Source organism: Oncorhynchus gorbuscha, linkage group LG07 (genome assembly GCF_021184085.1).
Source record: "Oncorhynchus gorbuscha isolate QuinsamMale2020 ecotype Even-year linkage group LG07, OgorEven_v1.0, whole genome shotgun sequence".
NCBI lineage: Eukaryota > Metazoa > Chordata > Actinopteri > Salmoniformes > Salmonidae > Oncorhynchus > Oncorhynchus gorbuscha.
The window spans coordinates 14,269,646-14,294,686 of NC_060179.1; the positions used below are offsets into that span (position 1 = coordinate 14,269,646).

Below are 25,041 nucleotides of genomic sequence, written 5' to 3' on the forward strand. Positions count from 1 at the left end.
GTCTTGAGGTCTATGAACTCAGGACGGAACCTAGCTGTCCTCCGGCTTACACCAGGGTGCTACCCTACAATAACTTGGTATAGTTATCTAAACATTATAATTTATGAAATTCACTAAGGATGATAGTCCTCCTGAGGAACCTCCAATGAGTTAGACTGCAATATTATTGTAGTAAAAACTTGTGATTTTGGATGCAGCATACTGCAGTTAGACGATTGTACTGCAGTTATATTGCACTATGACTGCAATCTTTTTTCATAAGGGAACAGCTCAGAGGAGCTGGGAAGAGGAATTATGCAGCTACCAATCAGTACATAACTGTATACACAACTAACACCACATCAGTTTTCACAACATTTTATTTAGAAAGACTTAGAAATCTGGAACACAGTGCTTACATGCTTTTGGACATGGAAAAAAAAACAAAAGCTGAATCTGTGGATCACAGCAACTCACTAATAGCCCTCTTTGGGGACACTAACTCCTAGGCCCTAACCACCAGGCACTTCCCCTAGGTCCTAAACACTAGGTCCTAGAGGAGATCTGAGAAGGTTGAATACATCTAAACAATACGGTGGTAGCTCCATCTTGCTCTCTGATCCAACCCTCTAAGGTCTATGCATAAGTGGCTAGGGTGTAGGAGGGGTTCATTTGAGTTTGACAGCCTCTGCCCTCGGCTCCCCCAGGGCACCTGGGACTGTAGACTCTGCACAGTTGCGAGTTTAGGTACTCAAGAGCGATTCTCAAAGTTCATCTTTGCTCTGTGATAACTTTGTGGCGTGCTGTTCCAAGAACTTACTAAATCCTTCTATGGTTCTGTCTCCACCCTCAAATTTGATTGGGCTCTGCTTGCTGTTGCTAGGCGCAAAGTAGATAGTGGGGAAGCCCTCCGTTTTGTAGCTGTCGTGAGGCACATCGTTGGCAGTGGCGTCCATTTTGGCAATGACCAGGTTCTTCTCACTCTTGTATTTCTTCCCCAGGGCTGTGTAGTCAGGTTCCAGCTTCTTACAGTGGCCACACCACGGGGCGTAGAACTCTATCAGAACGTCTTTCTTGGTATCCATCACAATGTCGTCAAAAGTTTTCCCAACCACTACAGTCACGGGGCCTTGGTTCTTGGGCACTGGCTGAGATTTGACGATGGGCTTCAGTTTGCCTGTAGAAAGGGACAGACAAGATCAGACATGCTGACCACTAATGTATAGTCTATTGCACAATCTTGGCAATTCTGGGTCAACCCTGTTAACTCAATAGGACCATGAAGACCTGTCACATATTGATGTTTGGCTGGCAGCAGACAAGGCACTCAACTCGGGTTAATCTGTAACTCAATACAACATGGTGTAAAGTCCTCTGACATACTTTCAATTGACAATTGCTGTCAAGCTCACCTTTCTTGAAGGCCATGATGAAGTCCCTCAGCACCTCAGAGTCAAACTCATCAGGCTCCATGGCAAACTTCTTGCCGCCATCTCCTAGGATACCCACGTTGACTTCCTCCCCGCTGTCACTGAGCCCCAAGCTCTTCAACTCATCTGAGTAGTCCTCCTCGTCAGCGATGGCAAAGGTGTATTCTGGGAAATCCTTGGCCACCTCCAAAACCTTGCTCCTCCAGAACTGGGTCGCTGGAACAGAGAGATGGAGGTAATCAGACCTGAGCTAAAGGCTCCAAATGAACTAAGCCAAAGTTGTCCAAACCCCGGTCGGGGAGATCTACTGGGAGTGCAGTATTTTGTTCTAGCCCTTCTGCCTAACAAGGTATTAAGGAAGCTACGCAGCTTAATATTTTGAGAAGACCCACAATATTCACATAATATCAGAAATAAGGGGTTGAGGACACCTTTCCTGTAGTCGAAGCTGAAGTCCACTCCGTAGTAAACGACAACCAGTGGCCTCTTGGTGTAACGTTTAGCGTCATTGCTTTGTTTCCTGTGACCCACCAGTGGCAGGATGTGTTTCTTAAAGAAGTCCTGCACCTCCGACACCTCTGTGGAGTCCTGGGGGGGGGGGGGGGGGGGGGGGCACACAGGACATTATACATGAATAATTGCAGAATTCTATTTGGGTTAGGAAAGCATGCTTCATTGAATTCTGCTAGATTCAGATATCCTTGCATATTGCAGTGATATGGATAAATGGCATCCAGCCAGTGAATCAGGCTGGGAATTGCCATGGACCTCACAATACTATATCATAAAGATACTTAGGTGCCGATTTGATATGTTTCACTATATGTAGTGTGATTCGATATTGCAATTTTATTACGATTTGATGTAACATATATTGCTCACCGTGTCGGCTGCAGAGAGACAACAGAGCATGAGAAAACAAGTTTTGATCAGTCATGGAAATAAGTGCTAAACATGGTGGCTCACTATTAAGAATGATGGATCCCAAGCTTTAGGATGAAAAATGCAAGAGTTTTGGCGCAGATAAAGCCGTCTAGCGCTAGCTAACTCCACCTAGCAAAACATTTATAATAATGTCATTTTTTTCCAAATATCGATTTGTAAATTGAAAGTCAAAGTATCGATTTAATATTTCCCAGAATAGTATTGTGATATGTAACTGTATAGACCCCCCCCATCACAAGGCTTACTTTCACAGATAGTTTAAGAAGCTGACTAGTGTAACGCACGTAAACACACACCAGTTGGCAGACTTACTTTGATGGTGAGTGTATAGGAGTCTTTCTCGTATTTGGACCTGAACTTCTCAGGATGCACCATGACGACCTGGCTTGGGGAGGCCTTGAGGAGCTTGGCCACGTCTGAACTGAAGGTGTGGAGGAACTTGAAGTCCTCTCTAAGAATGTTACCTGGGAGGAGAGAAAAGAGGGGAAAACGACAACTATCTCCATTAGAATTAGGACGCACTGGGAGGACAGGAGTATGGATTACATATATCCTCTGTATACTACACATCATATGCAATATTCTATGTATCATGAACACTGACAAATACATTCTCAAAGTCACTGTAATTGATTGAATGTGCACTCACAGGTCTCTAGGTAGAGGTCATAGGTCATATCCTGCTCTGAGGAGAACACGCCCACTATGACAGCATCATCACCATCTTTGATTAACTCCTGCACCTGTTTCACCGTCTGCACTTGCTTGGAGGGTGGCCCCGCCTGCTCACTCATATAGTCAACGATACCTACAGAGAGCACACACACACACAATAGTTTGTACCGTCGGCTATATCATTAACAAGGGACGTGTCCTAAAATCCATAATGTTAGCAGATATATTTAGTCATGGAGTAGTGACAAACAGTCTGAAGTGTAGACGTACCAATCTTCTCTCTGGGTCCGTTGTAGTCGAAGGCCTTCCCCTTCCTGAAGATCTTGAGGGTGGGGTACCCAGACACCCCAAAGCGGTTGGCGATGTCATTCTCCTGGGTGGCGTCTACCTTGGCCAGGGAGATGGGAGGAGAGCGCTGGCTCAGGGCCTTGGCTGCCTTCTCATACTCTGGAGCCAGCTGCTTACAGTGGCCACACCTGGAGTAGGGAATCGGGCGTGGTTATTCAAATAGGCTGTATCACATCCGGCCGTTATTGGGAGTCCCATAGGGCGGCACACAATTGGCCCAGTGTCGTCCAGGTTTGGCTCGGGTAGGCCATCATTGTAAATAAGAATTTGTTCATAAGTGACTTGCCTAGTTAAAAGGTTAAATATATTTACAAAAGTATACCCAAACAGACATTAGTATTCACTTTTAAATGTTTTTGTTGTGCACTGTAAAATGTACTAGCCAGGGATGTAAATCTATGTCAACCTTTCTGCAGACTAACTGACCCTTGTTAACTGGTTACATTTTTTTTCCAAACAGTCAAATGATGTGACCAACAGAAAAAAACATATCAGAGATCTGTATAATGAGATGCTTATGTTTCTGCTCTAACAATGGGAGTCGTCCCAAGGCGGGAAGGCAGGTGACAAGCTCAAGACCAAAATAAGCCCATAGAAAAGCATTGGACTGATTTTGTCAAGAGTGAAAACTTCACACTTTGCCTCTTCCATGCTATGCATGCATACAAGGACCAGACATTTTTCATTAAGAGGTTAACGGAAACATGCAACAATAGCAAGCCTATCGTCTCACAGTGACAAGGTTAAAGCCTATTATAGAACATGCAACTCCTGTAAAGAAACAGCTAATAAGCTATTTTCAAACATTTGCCCAAATACAATTAGCGGAGCACACCGTTCTAAAACAGAGAACCTAAGGCAAGCTGGTCCATATGTAACAGAGATGAAAATCTCCTTTAGAAACTTAGAAAGAAGGGGAATCTAATAGCAACAACTATGATGGTTTGCTAATATGACTAGAATTGTGCCTTTGGCTTCTGGACCACGAAAGAAAGTGGATATGAAAACCAATAGAACTGGAGAGAAATGCTGGTTCATGGCATCAGGAGGTCTTTATAAAAATTGTCTTCACGTTTCTACGGATGGATTTTCGCAAGTCTTATTTGAAGCAAGGTAGGACGTCTCATTATTTAAAGTAAAGTAAAACGTCCAGGTTTAAAACAATTATACTGCCTGAAGCTGACATTGCAGTGGTGGGTGAAGCGTTGATAGTAAACAGTAGGCAGGCTATGGTCTGCAGCCGAATGGGAGAAGCCTTACGAGTTCAGAAATAAAATGTGCTTCTTTTTAAATAGTGGCCACCAAAGTTAACACGATTCTAAATACAATCGTTATTTGTTGCGTAATGTCTGGGCTTACAAAAGCAGGTTTCACTCCAGTAGACTACAGACTTTTTAAGGAGCTACTCTCACTATCTGACAGGTTGTAGGCTATTCCTCTCCTCTAACTAGGCTCTGTATGCTGTCTGACAGGTGGTAGGCTATTCGTCTCTAACTAGGCTCTGTATGCTGTCTGACAGGTGGTAGGCTATTCGTCTAACTAGGCTTTGTAGGCTGTGCGCATGTAATAAAAAAATTCATGCAGACTAGCGAAAATACACACGTGCCAATTTAATTCCACAAAATTATGCAAATGAACCTATAGACCGATAAGCATGACCAGTCAAATGCAGCAGCTAACCGATTAACCGTGTACATCTCTAGTACTAGCCTACAGTTCTGAGGATGTAAAAAAGTAAATATTTTATTTTCAAGTACATGAATAACTCGTGTTGCGTTTTACATGAAAGGGCATTGTATTTTCATAGAGCAGCCAGCCCTGACAATGGTAACTTTCTGTATTTAATTTCCCGCCTTTCAATAGTCTAGTGATAACAGGCGAGCACCTTCGGGAGATTCCACAAGACATGACACAGGTCAATGCAAAACACTCACCAGAAAAGTTCTGGAAACAAAACCAGTTCCATCATAGGGAACAGACTTTTCTTTCACTGTTGCCGACATCTACCGGAGAATAGCAGTCAAAAACAACAACCGCACACCGTCAGCTGTTGTTACCGACATTTGACCCAAGAGCAACTTTTTGGGGGGAACGGGGGGGGTGGGTCAACTATCCAAATATCTGCAAAAATGTCAAATTATCAGAAGTGAAATATGGGAGGGGAAGTTATAACAGCACTATGAAGCTTCAGAAGGCAAGAATAACATTCATGAAGCTTCACAGTAGAATTGTTTCAACTTCATCTCCTCCGCTCCTTCACCAGATAGAAAACACAAAGGCCATAATAGATTGAATTTCATAACTCAGTGCAGGTGACGCACAGGAGATGAGGATGTGACTCTAGACTATTGTGATGCATCCTAAACATTGTGGGGGACTGACCTACCATGGGGCATAGAACTCCACCAGGATGATGTCAGCGCTGTTGACCACCTCGTCAAAGTTGTCCTTGGTCAGCACCAGGGTGGCCTCTGGAGGGGGCTTCCAGTCCGGCTGGGCCACTTCCATCACTCGAGCCACAATGTCTTAAACACAACCACAGTTACTAATGTTACTGTGGTGAAACTGAAAGTGGGTTACAAGCCACAAGACAAACCACAGTTACAACATTATAGTAGCCTGTTTAATAGTCTGTCCCTGCTTTAGCTAAACAAGCGGACAATGTAGACTTGTCAAAGGCTGAAAGAGACACTCGGGTACTGACTGGATCAGTCTCCTAGTAGACATCTTACCCTGCTCCTTCCTGGCGCCATCATACTCCACAGGCTCCCCCTTCTTCATGATCTTAAAGGTGGGATATCCAGACACCTCGAACCTGCTCCCTAAGGAGCTGGACTTGGTGGCATCCACCTTGGCCACAGGGATAGGGGGGTCATTCTCCTTCAGAGTCAGGGCAATCTTCTCATACTCTGAAGCAAACTGCTTACAGTGGCCACACCTGGGAGGGGAAGAAAACTGATTACATGTGTCAATTGATGGAATATTAACAAAAAAAACAAAAAACAGTGCAAATATCTCATGCACATTTGAGATTAAAGTCTGTTTTTCCTACTACATGTCGGCTACCAGGAATTGCACAATAGACAGAGCGGATGGACACGTCTCCAATGACTGCCAAATATTGACTTTCTTAACTATCCCTTTATGCAAACTTACCATGGTGCATAGAACTCAACCAGCACGGTGTCCTTCCCCTCCATGAACATGTCGAAGTTGTCGTCGTTCAAGACCAACACTCCGTTCTCATCCTTCACCTCTGTTACGTCACCTTTATCCTCTTCATCTTCATCCCCACCCTCCTCCTCCTCGACTTCTTCCGCTACATCTGCAACACCATGGATAACAAAACAGTGAAATAAACATAACGTGTAGCAACGACAGTCTGACTGGACAACAAAGTTGGGATTGCATTGTAACATAACATAACAACACGCTACAACAAAGCCACGCTACAACATAACATCATACACGCATGTTCGCACAACATTTAAAAAATTAACTAGCCAGCAGTCAAGTTAGCAGCTAGCTAGCCAGCCAACTAGCTAGTTAATAGGAGCTGTCTGGCTGTTATAATTAGAGGAAACGCCAACTACCTAACTAGCCTAGTAAACATTCCTGGCTAACTTAATTCATCCCAAAGTAGCCAGCTAGCTACTTACCATCAGCTTCACATCGGATGACAGTGGCAAAGTGGACAACGCCAAGTCCCACAATCAGTAGCAGCGCTATCTTTCTCATTGTCCGCTTTTCCAATGGAATGCTACCCGTGCAACGAGTGAGACTTCTCCTTTTTAACTAGTAACGTTAGCTGATGAAAGTCACCAAAATTGTGTATTAATAGAAATCCCTGTAGATATTTTTTGAATCCTGAAGTGGGGTTACAAACTGATACTTGGCTTGTGGATTCCAGCTAAAGACTTCGGAAATCAGGCTAATACACTGACTTGCCACATTCTAATTGGCTGTCATCATCAGCTTTCCTCCAATTGCGTACCGCCACTTAATTCCTGGATCCAGGACGTTCGAGTGTTCCATTGGATAGTCGACCAGTTGTTGTAATGTCATTGGACTGAATGGTCTACTGTATTTTCAACAGTAAACATAGAACAAGCAAAAGTTTAACGCGTACTTTTGATGTCAAGGACGTCTGTCTCTAGATTTCAACAATGTAACTGTCGTGTAAACATTAGCGAGCCCTGTTTTCATTTTTCCAGGGTTCCCCCCTCACCTTAACCTGCACAGCACACCATTTATTTGAGCCGTTTGAACATCTTTTATAACCAGGGAACATTTGTTTACATTTTTGTGTAAATATACAGTAACCTACAGAATACTCATAATTAAGCCTGATTCACTCCACGCAGAGTAAAAAATGTCCCTCTTGAATAGTAGGCTTGGGTAGGTTACTTTATGAATGTAATCCGTTACAGTTACCTGTCCAAAATTGTAATCAGTAATGTAATTTTGGGTTACCAAAACTACATATATTATATTTTGGATTACCCAAATAAAATCTGATTACATTCAGTTACTTTTAGATTACTTTCCCCTTAAGCGGCATTAGAAGAAGAGAAAAATGTCTGTTACCAATTGAACAACATCTATTGCAGGATAAATCAATGTTAAAGTTTACATAGCTGGCCATATATGGATGTTACATTGTACGTTATGGGTTGGTTATGTAGGCTTATGCTAACCCATCGCTTTCTACTACATATAATAATAATACGATTCAATTATATCCTTACGTCGATCTGTAAAGGCTGTTGGTGAAAGGAGGTGAGGACCAAGGTGCAGCGTGGTACATGTTTATCCTTTATCAGTTGAACACTGAATAGCAAAACAACAGAGAGAACAACCGAAACAGTTCTGCCTGGTGCAGACACAAAAACAGAAAGCAACTACCCACAAAACCCAGTGGGAAAAAGCTACCTAAGTATAGTTCTCAATCAGAGACAACGATTGAGAACCTCTGATTGAGAACCACACCGACCAAACAACAAAGAAATACAAAACATAGGAAATGAACATAGAATGCCCACCCTATTCACACCCTGGCCTAACCAAAATAGAGAATAAAAGCCTCTCTATGGCCAGGGCGTGACACTATCAGAATTCCAGTCATTCCAAAGTATGTTATATATGTTATACCCCTTGATCTTCAAGAATAGGACTTGGAAATATGGAAGTATAGATTAGCCAAATTGTTTTACCTGAGCATAACCCCAAAACTAAGGACTAATTAGCCAGCCCTACTTGTTTATGATTTTGTTGTCATGGAGGACTGATTGGGCTCATTGAAGGTGAAAATAAATTCTGCGCTCATGGAATGGCCTGCTTTGAGCACTACTGAACAGTGCTATTTACATGTGTAAAATAAATGCAATATGCTGCATTTGCTATAGGCCTATTGTTTACCTTTTTGTTGGTGATATCGCCAAAGTCAAGGATCAGGAGGATAGTCAGTTTTACGAGGGTATGTTTGGCAGCATTAGTGAAGGGGGCTTTGTTGCAAAATAGGAATCTTATTCAATATTTCATTTTGGATTGGAGATGCTTAATGTGAGTCTGGAAGGAGAGTTTACAGTCTAACCAGACACCTAGGTATTTATAGTTGTCCACATATTCTAAGTCAGAACCGTCCAGAGTAGTGATGCTATTCGGGCGGGAGGGTGCGGGCAGCAAATCGGTTGAGGAGCATGCACTTAGTTTTACTTGCATTTAAAAGTAGTTGGAGGCCACGGAATGAGTGTTGTATGGCATTGAAGCTTGTTTGGAGGTTTGTTAGCACAGCGTCCAAAGAAGGGCCAGATGTATACAGAATGGTATCGTCTGAGTAGAGGTGGATGAGAGAATCACCAGCAGCAAGAGCCACATCATTGATACAGTGGGGCAAAAAAGTATTTAGTCAGCCACCAATTGTGCAAGTTCTCCCACTTAAAAAGATGAGAGGCCTATCATTTTCATCATAGGTACACTTCAACGATGACAGACAAAATGTGAGAGAAAAAAAATCCAGAAAATCACATTGTAGGATTTTTAATGAATTTATTTGCAAATTATGGTGGAAAATAAGTATTTGGTCACCTACAAACAAGCAAGATTTCTGGCTCTCACAGACCTGTAACCTCTTCTTTAAGAGGCTCCTCTGTCCTCCACTCGTTACCTGTATTAATGGCACCTGTTTGAACTTATTATCAGTATAAAAGACACCTGTCCACAACCTCAAACAGTCACACTCCAAACTCCACTATGGCCAAGTACAAAGAGCTGTTAAAGGACACCAGAAACAAAATTGTAGACCTGCACCAGGCTGGGAAGACTGAATCTGCAATAGGTAAGCAGCTTGGTTTGAAGAAATCAACTGTGGGAGCAATTATTAGGAAATGGAAGACATACAAGACCACTGATAATCTCCCTCGATCTGGGGCTCCACGCAAGGTCTCACCCCGTGGGGTCAAAATGATCACAAGAACGGTGAGCAAAAATCCCAGAACCACACGCGGGGACCTAGTGAATGACCTGCAGAGAGCTGGGACCAAACTAACAAAGCCTACCATCAGTAACACACTACGCCTCCAGGGACTCAAATCCTGCAGTGCCAGACTTGTCCCCCTGCTTAAGCCAGCACATGTCCAGGCCCGTCTGAAGTTTGCTGGAGAGCATTTGGATGATCCAGAAGAAAATTGGGAGAATGTCATATGGTCAGATGAAACCAAAATATAACTTTTTGGTAATAACTCAACTTGTCGTGTTTGGAGGACAAAGAATGCTGAGTTGCATCCAAAGAACACCATACCTACTGTGAAGCATGGGGGTGGAAACATCATGCTTTGGGGCTTTTTTCTGCAAAGGGACCAGGACAACTGATCCGTGTAAAGGAAAGAATGAATGGGGCCATGTATCGTGAGATTTTGAGTGAAAACCTCCTTCCATCAGCAAGGGCATTGAAGATGAAACGTGGCTGGGTCTTTCAGCATGACAATGATCCCAAACAATGATCCCGGGCAACGAAGGAGTAGCCAGTCTCCAGATCTCAACCCCATAGAAAATCTTTGGAGGGAGTTGAAAGTCCATGTTGCCCAGCAACAGCCCCAAAACATCACTGCTCTAGAGGAGATCTGCATGGAGGAATGGGCCAAAATACCAGCAACAGTGTGTGAAAACCTTGTGAAGACTTACAGAAAATGTTTGACCTCTGTCATTGCCAACAAAGGGTATATAACAATGTATTGAGAAACTTTTGTTATTGACCAAATACTTATTTTCCACCATAATTTGCAAATTAATTAATTAAAAATCCTACAATGTGATTTTCTGGATTTTTCTTTCTCATTTTGTCTGTCATAGTTGAAGTGTACCTATAATGAAAATTACAGGCCTCTCTCATCTTTTTAAGGTGGAGAACGTGCACAATTGGTGGCTGACTAAATACTTTTTTGCCCCACTGTATATCACTCATGCTCATTGTAATTATATTCTGTATACATTTCAACATTACTGTAATATTTATTTGAGCACATTTGCCTGTGTTTCATGAGTTAATGTCCAAAAGGCTGTTTAGTCTATTGCCATGTGACTTGGCCTTATGCCTGCTGTAGTGTATAGGCCTTGCTGTTATATACTTACCTGTGCAATCGTATACAGCCATGTCATTCATATTATAGCAGCGCCATAGCCTAAGTTTTCATTATCCCCTTTCCTTTCCGCCTCATCCTTGTTCTGACCAGACATTATGTAGTGGTTGCTACCGGCCTTAAATCAGCACCTAAAGGTTTCTTATTATATTGTGCCCAAGAAAGCGAAGGTAACCTGCCTAAATGATTACCGCACCGTAGCACTCACGTCGTTAGCCATGAAGTGCTTTGAATGGCTGGTCATGGCTCACATCAACACCATTATCCCAGGATCCCCAGACCCACTCCAGTTCACATACCACCCAATAGATCCACAGATGAAGCTATCTCAATTGCACTCAAAACTGCCCTTTCCCACCTGGACAAAAGGAACACCTATGTGAGAATGCTGTTTATTGACTACAGCTCAGCGTTCAACATCATAGTGCCCACAAAGCACATTACTAAGCCAAGGACCCTTGGACTAAAAACCTCCCACTGCAAATAGATCCTGGACTTCCTGATGGGCCGCATCCAGGTGGGCCCCTCAGAGGTGCGTGCTTAGTCCCCCCCCTGTAATCCTTGTTCACCCACGACTGTGTGGCCAAGAACGACTCCAACACCATCGTTAAGTTTTCTGACGACGCAACAGTGATAGGCCTGATCACAGACAATGATGAGACAGCCTGTAGAGAGGAGGTCAGAACAACCTCTCCCTCAATGATGACAGCCTGTAGAGAGGAGGTGCTTGACAGTGTGGTGCCACAACAACCTCTCCCTCAATGATGAGACAGCCTGTAGAGAGGAGGTCAGAGACTTGACAGTGTGGTGCCAGGACAACAACCTCTCCCTCAATGATGAGACAGCCTGATGAGACAGCCTGAGGAGGTCAGAGACTTGACAGTGTGGTGCCAGGACAACAACCTCTCCCTCAATGATGAGACAGCCTGTAGAGAGGAGGTCAGAGACTTGACAGTGTGGTGCCAGGACAACAACCTCTCCCTCAATGATGAGACAGCCTGTAGAGAGGAGGTCAGAGACTTGACAGTGTGGTGCCAGGACAACAACCTCTCCCTCATGAGACAGCCTGTAGAGAGGAGGTCAGAGACTTGACAGTGTGGTGCCAGGACAACAACCTCTCCCAATGATCAATGATGAGACAGCCTGATGAGACAGAGAGGAGGTCAGAGACTTGACAGTGTGGTGCCAGGACAACAACCTCTCCCTCAATGATGAGACAGCCTGTAGAGAGGTCAGGTCAGCCAGACCTCTCCCTCAATGATGACAGTGTGGTGCCAGGACAACAACCTCTCCCTCAATGATGAGACAGCCTGTAGAGAGGAGGTCAGAGACTTGACAGTGTGGTGCCAGGACAACAACCTCTCCCTCAATGATGAGACAGCCTGTAGAGAGGAGGTCAGAGACTTGACAGTGTGGTGCCAGGACAACAACCTCTCCCTCAATGATGAGACAGCCTGTAGAGAGGAGGTCAGAGACTTGACAGTGTGGTGCCAGGACAACAACCTCTCCCTCAATGATGAGACAGCCTGTAGAGAGGAGGTCAGAGACTTGACAGTGTGGTGCCAGGACAACAACCTCTCCCTCAATGTGAGAACAACAAAAGGAGCTAATTGTGGACTACAGGAAAAAGGGGGGCCAAACATGCCCCCATTCACATCAACCGGGCTAAAGTGGAGCAGGTCGAGAGTTTCAAGTTCCTTGGTGTCCACATCCCCAACAAACTATCATGGTCCAAACACACCAAGACAGTTGTGAAGAGGGCACGACAACACATTTCCCCCCTCAAGAGACAGAAAAGATTTGTCACGGGTCCTCAGATCCTCAAAAAGTTCTACAGCTGCACCATCGAGAGCATCCTAACATACTACTGTATAACACTAGGAGCCGAAGATCTTGTATCTCTCCCATTCATTTGGAATTGATTTCTTATTATACACATAGCTGGATCTACACAACACGAGGATTGGTCTATGGATCTATCCTGAGCTGTAGTCAACTTGGTGAGTGATCCATGTCTTATCGTCTGCATCCACCTTACTGGAGGAGTTGACCAGGTCGAGAGTCCATGTGTACCTGATGGTTCTGGGGGCAGTTCACTGAGTTCCCTTGGCCTGGTAACAATACACTGACACCCTCCTAGATAGAAGGAGGGGGAGAGAGAGAGTGTGTGTGTGAGAGAGAGAGAAAGAGGGGGAGAGAGACAGAGCTAGAGGTTGAGAGAGATAGAGGGGGAGAGAGACAGAACTAGAGGGGGAGAGAGACAGAGCTAGAGGGTGAGAGAGAGAGGGAGTGAAAGAGGGGGAGAGAGAGAAGGGGGAGACATGGAGAGGAGAGGAGAGAGAGAGGGTGAAAGAGAGAGAGAGGGGAAGAGAGAGAGAGAGAAGGGTTGAACATTTGCTTTGTTTAGGAGTGAGGAGGAACGAGGTACATGTTATTAGACTGTGCTTGAGAGAGGTCCCTCTACAACCTAATAAAATGACTATGTTGAAATACAGGTTTTGTTGGACTGCAATCAAGAACACAGGGATCAGTGGAGGGTGAAAGCCACATAATCAACTTTGTATTGTTACTCTGCCCATCTTGGCAGTTGGCATCGTCCTTCTGTTCAGGCACATGCCACAATTCAAAAGCTTTCAACATTCACAAAAACCTAGACATATTCGGTTGAATCAGACTAGGCTAAAGCACATGAGAATGACATATTCCTTACCATTGACCTTGGTACTGAGAGCTAGGTTTCGGCCCAGTGACCGGTGGTAGAGTTATATCCAGTGACTGTGGGTGACCACTGGTGTCTCTGACCAGCTGGTGTTGCGAAACCAATAACTAGCCTGCTAATATTGTTGAAGTCACTAAGTCTAGGGGTCATAGGACTAGTTAACTGGTCTGTAACCTGATTTAAGATGCATCTATGTGAGAAATCAGTGCATGTGCCAAGGTGTTGAACATATACACGTGTCCAGGGAGACAGCAACCTTTCCTTGGTCCATTGCCAGCTCTTTCTCTCTTGACCTCTTGGTCGGCCAGTCCAAGCAGATTATTGTTGGTTCAGATGGTGACGAAACAAATACGTACAAAAAGGAAAAATACAAAATGATACAAACTAGACTCAAAAACAAACAAACCAGCAGCTCTCCAAGCTGAAACTCTGACTGACCATCACCTTAATTGGCAGCACCTGATGTGCTTATCAACCAGGCTCAGCACCTGGACAAGGTTGCTGTTTCCCCCTGGGGGATGTAGTGTAGAAGTATATTCTGGCTAGTGCGTTTGTCTATATCCTAACAGTGACACACCACAAGTTCACAGTCCTGTTCTCAGAGGACACCAGGTTCTCAGCTTTGACCACAACCTCAGCAGACCCAGTACGGACAAACAACAAACCAACGGTCACCTCCTCCTCTGCGGTGTAGCTGGGGTTCCGGGTACAGCACGAATACGTCCGCTAAGACCACCACAGACATGTTCGACCCTGTTGTGATGGTGAACGACACTGCGTTCGGACGGTCGACCGTTCATTGAGGGATCTTGGACCAGGAGGTGTGTGTGGAGGCCAGCCCAGCTGACTAGGTTGAAGGCTTTGACCATGACCAGACACAGTTCCTTGCAAAAAATATTCACCCCCTTGGCATTTTTCATATTTTGTTGCATTAAAACCTGTAATTTAAATGGATTTTTATTTGGATTTCATGTAATGGACATACACAAAATAGTCCAAATTGGTGAAGTGAAATGAAAAATATAACTTGTTTCAAAAAATGTAAAACAATAAACAACTGAAAAGTGGTGGGTGCATATGTGTTCAGCCCCTTTGCTATGAAGCCCCTAAATAAGATCTGGTGCAACCAATTACCTTCAGAAGTCACATAACTAGATCAAGTCCACCTGTGTGCAATATATGTGTCAGATGATCTGTCACATGATTTCAGTATATACAGTATATCATAAAAGTGAGTACACCCCTTTGTCTAAACCTCTGGCAACAAAAATGAGTACACCCCTAAGTGAAAATGTCCAAATTAGGCCCAATTAGCCATTTTCCCTCCCCGGTGTCATGTGACTCGTTAGTGTTACAAGGTCTCAGCTGTGAATGGGGAGCAGGTGTGTTAAATTTGGTGTCATCGCTCTCACACTCCTTCATACTGATTGGTCACTGGAAGTTCAACATGGCACCTCATGGCAAAGAACTCTCTGAGGATCTAAAAAAAAGAATTGTTGCTCTACATAAAGATGGCCTGGGCTATAAGAAGATTGCCAAGACCCTGAAACTGAACTGCAGCACAGTGGCCAAGGCCATACAGTGGTTTAACTGGACAGGTTCCACTCAGAACAGGCCTCGCCATGGTCGACCAAAGAAGTTGAGTGCACGTGCTCAGTGTCATATCGAGAGGTTGTCTTTGGGAAATAGACGTATGTGTGCTGCCAGCATTGCTGCAGAGGTTGAAGGGGTGGGGGGTCAGCCTATCAGTGCTCAGACCATACGCCGTACACTGCATCAAATTGGTCTGCATGGCTGTCGTCCCAGAAGGAAGCCTCTTCTAAAGATGATGCACAAGAAAGCCCGCAAACAGTTTGATGAAGACTAGCAGACTAAGGACATGGATTAACGGGAACCATGTCCTGTGGTCTGATGAGACCAAGATAAACGTATTTGATTCAGATGGTGTCAAGCGTGTTTGGCGGCAACCAGGTGAGGAGTACAAACACAAGTGTGTCTTGCCTACAGTCAAGCATGGTGGTGGGAGTGTCATGGTCTGGGGCTGCATGAGTGCTGCCGGCACTGGGGAGCTACAGTTCATTGAGGGAACCACGAATGCCAACATGTACTGTGACATACTGAAGCAGAGCATGATCCCCTCCATTCGGAGACTGGGCAGCAGGGCAGTATTCCAACATGATAACGACTCCAAACACACCTCCAAGACGACCACTGCCTTGCTGAGGGTAAAGGTGAGGGACTGGCCAAGCATGTCTCCAGACCTAAACCCTATTGAGCATCTGTGGGGCATCCTCAAATGGAAGGTGGAGGAGTGCAAGGTCTCTAACATCCACCAGCTCTGTGATGTCGTCATGGATGAGTGGGAGAAGACTCCAGTGGCAACCTGTGAAGCTCTGGTGAACTCCATGCCCAAGAGGGTTAAGGTAGTGCTGGAAAATGATGGTGGCCACACAAAATATTGACACTTTTTCACTTAGAGGTGTACTCACTTTTGTTGCCAGCGGTTTAGACATTAATGGCTGTGTATTGAGTTATTTTGAGGGGACAGCAAATTTACACTGTTATACAAGCTGTACACTCACTGCTTTACATTGTAGCAAAGTGTCATTTCTTCAGTGTTGTCACATGAAAAGACATACTCAAATGTTTACAAAAAATGTGAGGGGTGTACTCACTTTTGTGATATGCTGTACATACACCTGTTGTGAAAGGCCCCAGAGTCTGCCACACCACTAAGCAAGGAGGACCAACAAGCAAGTAGCAGCGTGAAGACCTAGGAGCTCTCAAAACAGGTCAACGTTGTGGAGAAGTACAGATCAGGGTTAAAAAATATATACAAGACATCCCACGGAGCATCATTAAATATGGCACCACAACAAACCTGCCAAGAGAGAACCACCCACCAAAACTCACAGACCAGGCAAGGTGGGCATTAATCAGAGGCAACAAAGAGACCAAAGATAACACTGAAGGAGCTGCGAAAACTCCACAGTGGAGACTGGAGTATCTCTCCATAGGACCAAGTTGTACACTCCACAAAGCAGGGCTTTACAGAGGAGTGGCTAGAAAAAAAGCCATTGCTTAAAGAAAAAATAAGCAAATACGTTTGATGTTTGCCAAAAGACATGCGGGAGACTCCCCAAACATATGGAAGAAGGTACTCTGGTCATTGGAGACTAAAATTGAGCTTTTAAGCCATCAAGGAAAACTATATGTCTGGCACAAACCCAATACCTCTTATCACCCCGAGAACACCATCCCCACAGTGAAGCATGGTGGTGGCAACATCATGCTGTGGGGCGGCAGAGTAGCCTAGTGGTTAGAGTGTTGGACTAGTAACCGGAAGGTTGCAAGTTCAAACCCCCGAGCTGACAAGGTACAAATCTGTCGTTCTGCCCCTGAACAGGCAGTTAACCCACTGTTCCTAGGCCGTCATTGAAAATAAGAATTTGTTCTTAACTGACTTGCCTAGTTAAATAAAGGTAAAATAAAAATAATGTTTTTAATCAGGGACTGGGAAACTGCTCAGAATTGAAGGAATGATAGATGGTGCTAAATACGGGGACATTCTTCGGGGAAACCTATTTCAGTCTTCCAGAGATTTGAGACTGGGACGGAGGTTCACCTTCCAGGATGACAATGACCCTAAGCATACTCCTAAAGCAGTATGCTAACACTCAAGTGGTTTAAGGGGAAACATTTCAATGTCTTGGAATGGCCTAGTGAAAGCCCAGACCTCAATCCAATTGAGAATCTGTGCTATAACTTAAAGATTGCTGTACACCAGGGGAACCCATCCAACTTGAAGGAGCTGGTGCAGTTTTGCCTTGCAGAATGGGCAAAAATTCCAGTGGCAAGCTTAGAGACATACCCCAAGAGACTTGCAGCTGTAATTGCTGTAAAAGGTGTCTCTACAAAGTATTGACTTTGGGGGGTGTGTAGTTATGCACACTCAAGTTCTGTTTTCTTGTCTTATTTCTTGTTTTCTTTTTCACAATAATTGTTTTTTTGCTTCTTCAAAGTGGTAGGCATGTTGTGTAAATCAAATGATACAAACCCCCCAAAAACCCATTTTAATACCAGGTTGTATGGCAACAAAATAGGAAAAATGCCAAGGGGGTGAATACGTTCGCAAGCCACTGTAGCTCCCTGCTGTCGATAAGTTATGGTCAGGGTCCAGTCTTCCGTGGTCCTGTTGAATGCGGTGGTGTTGCCACTAGCAACCGTCCAAAGCATCTTAGAACCCATGCAGTTTGCCTGCTTGGTTACTTTAAAGTTGTGTTCTGACCATGATTGAACCACAGCACTCCACGGTCCAACAGGGGGCGAGGAAGGGAGGCGGAGAGCAGTGGCACAGCAGGGTCAGAGAAGGAGTAGACTGTGGCTGTGAGGATATACTGCCCATGGTGGAGGGGAGGGGATAGAGCAGGCGGAACTGGCGGCAGTTGTTCTGGCCAGCAGCTGATCTGACAGGGGGCTGGAGGGAGGAGGACATGGACTGTGTGTGGTGAAGGAGAGGGACAGGGGGTTGGAGGGTTGGGGGAGGAGGACATGGATAGGGTGTGGCTAAAGGGAAGGGACAGAGGGAGGGCGAAGGAGAGGGACAGGGGGAGGGTGAAGGAGAGGGACAGGGTGAAGGAGAGGGACAGGGGAGATGTGAAGGAGATGGATAGGATGAAGGAGAGGGACAGGGTGAAGGAGAGGGACAGGGGAGGGTGAATGAGATGGACAGGGGAGGGGTGAAGGAGATGGACAGGGGAGATGTGAAGGAGATGGACAGGGGAGATGTGAAGGAGATGGACAGGGGAGATGTGAAGGAGATGGACAGGGGAGATGTGAAGGAGATGGACAGGGGAGGGTGAAGGAGATGGACAGGGGAGATGTGAAGGAGATGGACAGGGGAGGGTGAAGGAGATGGATAGGGTGAAGGAGAGGGACAGGGGAGGGTGAAGGAGATGGACAGGGGAGATGTGAAGGAGATGGATAGGGTGAAGGAGAGGGACAGGGGAGGGTGAATGAGATGGCCAGGGGAGATGTGAAGGAGATGGATAGGGTGAAGGAGATGGACAGGGGAGATGTGAAGGAGATGGATAGGGTGAAGGAGAGGGACAGGGGAGGGTGAATGAGATGGACAGGGGAGATGTGAAGGAGAGGGACAGGGTGAAGGAGAGGGACAGGGTGAAGGAGAGGGACAGGGTGAAGGAGAGGGACAGGGTGAAGGAGAGGGACAGGGTGAAGGAGAGGGACAGGGTGAAGGAGAGGGACAGGGGAGGGTGAAGGAGAGGGACAGGGTGAAGGAGAGGGACAGGGGAGGGTGAAGGAGAGGGACAGGGGAGATGTGAAGGAGATGGATAGGGTGAAGGAGATGGACAGGGGAGATGTGAAGGAGATGGACAGGGGAGATGTGAAGGAGATGGACAGGGGAGATGTGAAGGAGATGGACAGGGGAGGGTGAAGGAGATGGACAGGGGAGATGTGAAGGAGATGGACAGGGGAGGGTGAAGGAGATGGATAGGGTGAAGGAGAGGGACAGGGAGGGTGAAGGAGATGGACAGGGGAGATGTGAAGGAGATGGATAGGGTGAAGGAGAGGGACAGGGGAGGGTGAATGAGATGGCCAGGGGAGATGTGAAGGAGATGGATAGGGTGAAGGAGATGGACAGGGGAGATGTGAAGGAGATGGATAGGGTGAAGGAGAGGGACAGGGGAGGGTGAATGAGATGGACAGGGGAGATGTGAAGGAGAGGGACAGGGTGAAGGAGAGGGACAGGGTGAAGGAGAGGGACAGGGTGAAGGAGAGGGACAGGGTGAAGGAGAGGGACAGGGTGAAGGAGAGGGACAGGGTGAAGGAGAGGGACAGGGTGAAGGAGAGGGACAGGGGAGGGTGAAGGAGAGGGACAGGGTGAAGGAGAGGGACAGGGGAGGGTGAAGGAGAGGGACAGGGGAGATGTGAAGGAGATGGATAGGGTGAAGGAGATGGACAGGGGAGAGGTGAAGGAGAGGGACAGGGTGAAGGAGAGGGACAGGGGAGATGTGAAGGAGATGGATAGGGTGAAGGAGAGGGACAGGGGAGGGTGAAGGAGAGGGACAGGGGAGATGTGAAGGAGATGGACAGGGTGAAGGAGAGGGACAGGGGAGGGTGAAGGAGAGGGACAGGGGAGATGTGAAGGAGATGGACAGGGTGAAGGAGAGGGACAGGGGAGGGTGAAGGAGAGGGACAGGGGAGATGTGAAGGAGATGGACAGGGTGAAGGAGAGGGACAGGGGAGGGTGAAGGAGAGGGACAGGGGAGATGTGAAGGAGATGGACAGGGTGAAGGAGAGGGACAGGGGAGGGTGAAGGAGAGGGACAGGGTGAAGGAGAGGGACAGGGTGAAGGAGAGGGACAGGGGAGGGTGAAGGAGAGGGAGGGGAAGGAGAGGGACAGGGGAGGGTGAAGGAGAGGGACAGGGGAGGGTGAAGGAGAGGGACAGGGTGAAGGAGAGGGACAGGGGAGGGTGAAGGAGAGGGACAGGGGAGGGTGAAGGAGAGGGACAGGGGAGATGTGAAGGAGAGGGACAGGGGAGGGTGAAGGAGAGGGACAGGGGAGGGTGAAGGAGAGGGACAGGGGAGATGTGAAGGAGATGGACAGGGTGAAGGAGAGGGACAGGGGAGGGTGAAGGAGAGGGACAGGGGAGATGTGAAGGAGATGGACAGGGTGAAGGAGAGGGACAGGGGAGGGTGAAGGAGAGGGACAGGGGAGATGTGAAGGAGATGGACAGGGTGAAGGAGAGGGACAGGGGAGGGTGAAGGAGAGGGACAGGGTGAAGGAGAGGGACAGGGGAGGGTGAAGGAGAGGGAGGGCGAAGGAGAGGGACAGGGGAGGGTGAAGGAGAGGGACAGGGTGAAGGAGAGGGACAGGGGAGGGTGAAGGAGAGGGACAGGGGAGATGTGAAGGAGATGGACAGGGTGAAGGAGAGGGACAGGGGAGGGTGAAGGAGAGGGACAGGGGAGATGTGAAGGAGATGGACAGGGTGAAGGAGAGGGACAGGGGAGGGTGAAGGAGAGGGACAGGGGAGATGTGAAGGAGATGGACAGGGTGAAGGAGAGGGACAGGGGAGGGTGAAGGAGAGGGACAGGGGAGATGTGAAGGAGATGGATAGGGTGAAGGAGAGGGACAGGGGAGAGGTGAAGGAGAGGGACAGGGTGAAGGAGAGGGACAGGGGAGATGTGAAGGAGATGGATAGGGTGAAGGAGAGGGACATGGCTTTGGTTGTGGTAGAGTTCAAGCCCAAGGGTGTGGGTTTGGTTTTGATAGTTATCATGGTCATGGTACGTTTTGAGGTCAGTTCGGTTTCGCTAAGATTATTTTTTTAAATAATAACGGTTTTCGATTTCAGTTTGGATTATTTTTCAACAAAAAATGTACTATGCATTATGTGGGTTGAATGCTGTAACGACACTGAATAAAACAATGAATAAAAGTCCCATAATGGTAGTGACTGCCAATTACTGCTTATCACTTATCAACCATAATTTATTCACATTACTTTAATAAAATATTTTGTTGTTGTGTATATTACATGTTTCATTTGATATCGTAATAATTTAATTCTAAGTTATCATCTCATCTCTATAGAGCTGCTTCCTATGCTGTCTGACATCATCACTATTTTATTAGTTCTTCAAAGTAAGTAAGGCATACTTTTATGACTGCTGAATACCAACTATCAATCATGAAGATCATCTATTTTCAGGTAGAGATACCTTGCGAAGCAACTGCTCTCTATCCCTCTTGATCGTGGGTCTTCTGTCTCTTCTCCTTCTTTGTGTCTGCCCCACACCAGGCAGGAAGAAATTAAATGAGGGGTTTCACTCTCACCAACATCTCTCCAAAATAAGCCCAATGCGTTTCTATGGACTTATTTAGGACCTAAGTTTGTTGCTTACCTTCCCGTCTTTGGGACGACTCCCATTGTGAGGGTGGAGACATGAGCATCTCCTCATTATATACAGATCTCTGCCCATACAGATCAGAAAGGAGGCGCATAATAGATTATGGTCATTGTAGTGAATTATCATGTTTTCTGCTCTAAACTACACTGAGTATACGAAACATTAAGAACACCTGCTCTTTCCATGAGATAGACTGACCAGGTGAATCCAGGTGAAAGCTATGATCCCTTAATGATGTCACTTGATAAATCCACTTCAATCAGGGTAGATAAAGGAGAGGCGACAGGTTAAAGAAGGATTTCTAAGAGACAATCGAGATATGGATTGTGTATAGGTCTGTTACTGTGACCGTATTACAGCCACACCAGCGATAAAATTCCACATGACCATTTAGTCACGGTACTTAGGCTTCTCCAAGCTCTGACGCTCATTAGTAGCCTACCATACTTGCAAGCTGTCTGTTACTCAGCAGTCTATTATCCCTCTAATCACTCTGACATAAATGCAAATGTGATCGCTGTGGTTTTGGCGTGTGTAGGGGTGTTGCCTTTCAGATTCTGACTCAGCTGTGTGTGAGTGTCTTTGCATTCCCTTCATACAGGACTAAAGGCTGCTTAATGAAAAGGTAACTCAAACACGCCTTACTCACAGCCACCACTCAGCATTGGTGGGGGCTGTTTATATGTACAGTATCTATGAATATCAAGTGGCAACCCACTACTGTGACAAAGTCAAATCCTCTTAGTATTTGTTATATTTATATCAAACGGTATACAGTTGGGGTTAAGGTAAGAGAGGGTTTTGAATAAAAACAACATACAAATAAAATGTTTAATTTTCTGTGGTGATTTAAAAAGAAGGGTCGACTCCCGGCAATCCAGACAGTCCTGTAAACAGGTAACCGGGACGCCGCCTCGACCAGCCGGGCTTTTGACAGACCACTGGCAGAACTGCTGTTGATGTTACACCTACAAGTCACTGTGACGCTCTAGAATAAACCACATAACATTTTGTGTTTGATACAATTGGCTTACTTTCATTTAAGCAGTTGCATAACCTAGTCAATTGGGACACTGTGAAGTCCATGGAGAACAAGAGCACCTCCTCCCAGCTGCCCACTGCACTGAGGCTAGGTAACACGGTCACCACCGATAAATCCATAATTATCGAAAACTTCAACAAGCATTTCTCAACGGTTGGCCATGCCTTCCGCCTGGCTACTCCAGCCTCGGCCAACAGCTCCCCCCCCCCCGCAGCTACTCTCCCAAGCCTCTCCAGGTTCTCCTCTTGCTGCGGGAGATTCCCTGATCCACCTCTATGCAGACGACACCATTCTATATACTTCCGGCCCGTCCTTGGACACTGTGCTATCTAACCTCCAAACGAGCTTCAATGCCATACAACACTCCTTCCGTGGCCTCCAACTGCTCTTAAACGCTAGTAAAACCAAATGCATGCTTTTCAACCGTTTGCTGCCTGCACCCACACGCCTGACCAGCATCACCACCCTGGATGGTTCCGACCTTGAATATGTGGACATCTATAAGTACCTAGGTGTCTGGCTAGACTGTAAACTCTCCTTCCAGACTCATATCAAACATCTCCAATCGAAAATCAAATCAAGAGTCGGCTTTCTATTCCGCAACAAAGCCTCCTTCACTCACGCCGCCAAACTTACCCTAGTAAAACTGACTATCCTACCGATCCTCGACTTTGGCGATGTCATCTACAAAATGGCTTCCAACACTCTACTCAGCAAACTGGATGCAGTCTATCACAGTGCCATCCGTTTTGTCACTAAAGCACCTTATACCACCCACCACTGCGACTTGTATGCTCTAGTCGGCTGGCCCTCACTACATATTCGTCGCCAGACCCACTGGCTCCAGGTCATCTACAAGTCCATGCTAGGTAAAGCTCTGCCTTATCTCAGTTCACTGGTCACGATGGCAACACCCATCCGTAGCACGCGCTCCAGCAGGTGTATCTCACTGATCATCCCTAAAGCCAACACCTCATTTGGCCGCCTTTCGTTCCAGTACTCTGCTGCCTGTGACTGGAACGAATTGCAAAAAAAAAAAAAAACATCGCTGAAGTTGGAGACTTATCTCCCTCACCAACTTCAAACATCTGCTATCTGAGCAGCTAACCGATCGCTGCAGCTGTACATAGTCTATTGGTAAATAGCCCACCCATTTTCACCTACCTCATCCCCATACTGTTTTTATTTATTTACTTTTCTGCTCTTTTGCACACCAATATCTCTACCTGTACATGACCATCTGATCATTTATCACTCCAGTGTTAATCTGCAAAATTTTAATTATTCGCCTACCTCCTCATGCCTTTTGCACACAATGTATATATTTTTTTATTTTTTTTTATTTCACCTTTATTTAACCAGGTAGGCAAGTTGAGAACAAGTTCTCATTTACAACTGCGACCTGGCCAAGATAAAGCAAAGCAGTTCGACAGATACAACGACACAGAGTTACACATGGAGTAAAACAAACATACAGTCAATAATACAGTAGAAGTCTATATACAATGTGTGCAAGTGAGGTGAGAAGGGAGGTAAAGGCAAAAAAGGCCATGGTGGCAAAGTAAATACAATATAGCAAGTAAAACACTGGAATGGTAGTTTTGCAATGGAAGAATGTGCAAAGTAGAAATAAAAATAATGGGTGGCAAAGGAGCAAAATTAATTAATTAATTAAATACAGTCGGGAAAGAGGTAGTTGTTTGGGCTAAATTATAGGTGGGCTATGTACAGGTGCAGTAATCTGTAAGATGCTCTGACAGTTGGTGCTTAAAGCTAGTGAGGGAGATAAATGTTTCCAGTTTCAGAGATTTTTGTAGTTCGTTCCAGTCATTGGCAGCAGAGAACTGGAAGGAGAGGCGGCCAAAGAAAGAATTGGTTTTGGGGGTGACTAGAGAGATATACCTGCTGGAGCGTGTGCTACAGGTGGGAGATGCTATGGTGACCAGCGAGCTGAGATAAGGGGGGACTTTACCTAGCAGGGTCTTGTAGATGACGGAGCCAGTGGGTTTGGCGACGAGTATGAAGCGAGGGCCAGCCAACGAGAGCGTACAGGTCGCAATCGTGGGTAGTATATGGGGCTTTGGTGACAAAACGGATTGCACTGTGATAGACTGCATCCAATTTGTTGAGTAGGGTATTGGAGGCTATTTTGTAAATGACATCGCCAAAGTCGAGGATTGGTAGGATGGTCAGTTTTACAAGGGTATGTTTGGCAGCATGAGTGAAAGATGCTTTGTTGCGAAATAGGAAGCCAATTCTAGATTTAACTTTGGATTGGAGATGTTTGATATGGGTCTGGAAGGAGAGTTTACAGTCTAACCAGACACCTATTTG

General features: G+C 45.9%; 1 protein-coding gene across 1 annotated transcript; it reads right to left on the reverse strand.

Annotated features, from left to right (window-relative positions):
• Window positions 1–341: 341 nt before the first annotated feature.
• On the reverse strand, window positions 342–7,311 carry LOC124039500 (protein disulfide-isomerase A4-like). The gene is made up of 10 exons (XM_046355526.1): window positions 7,037–7,311; window positions 6,534–6,702; window positions 6,110–6,315; window positions 5,764–5,902; window positions 3,300–3,505; window positions 3,004–3,162; window positions 2,667–2,818; window positions 1,841–1,997; window positions 1,392–1,625; window positions 342–1,156 (listed from the first exon to the last, which is right to left on the reverse strand). Exons 1-10 carry the CDS (start codon window positions 7,113–7,115, stop codon window positions 744–746), a joined length of 1,914 nt encoding a protein of 637 aa, XP_046211482.1. The 5' UTR covers window positions 7,116–7,311; the 3' UTR covers window positions 342–743.
• Window positions 7,312–25,041: the final 17,730 nt, after the last annotated feature.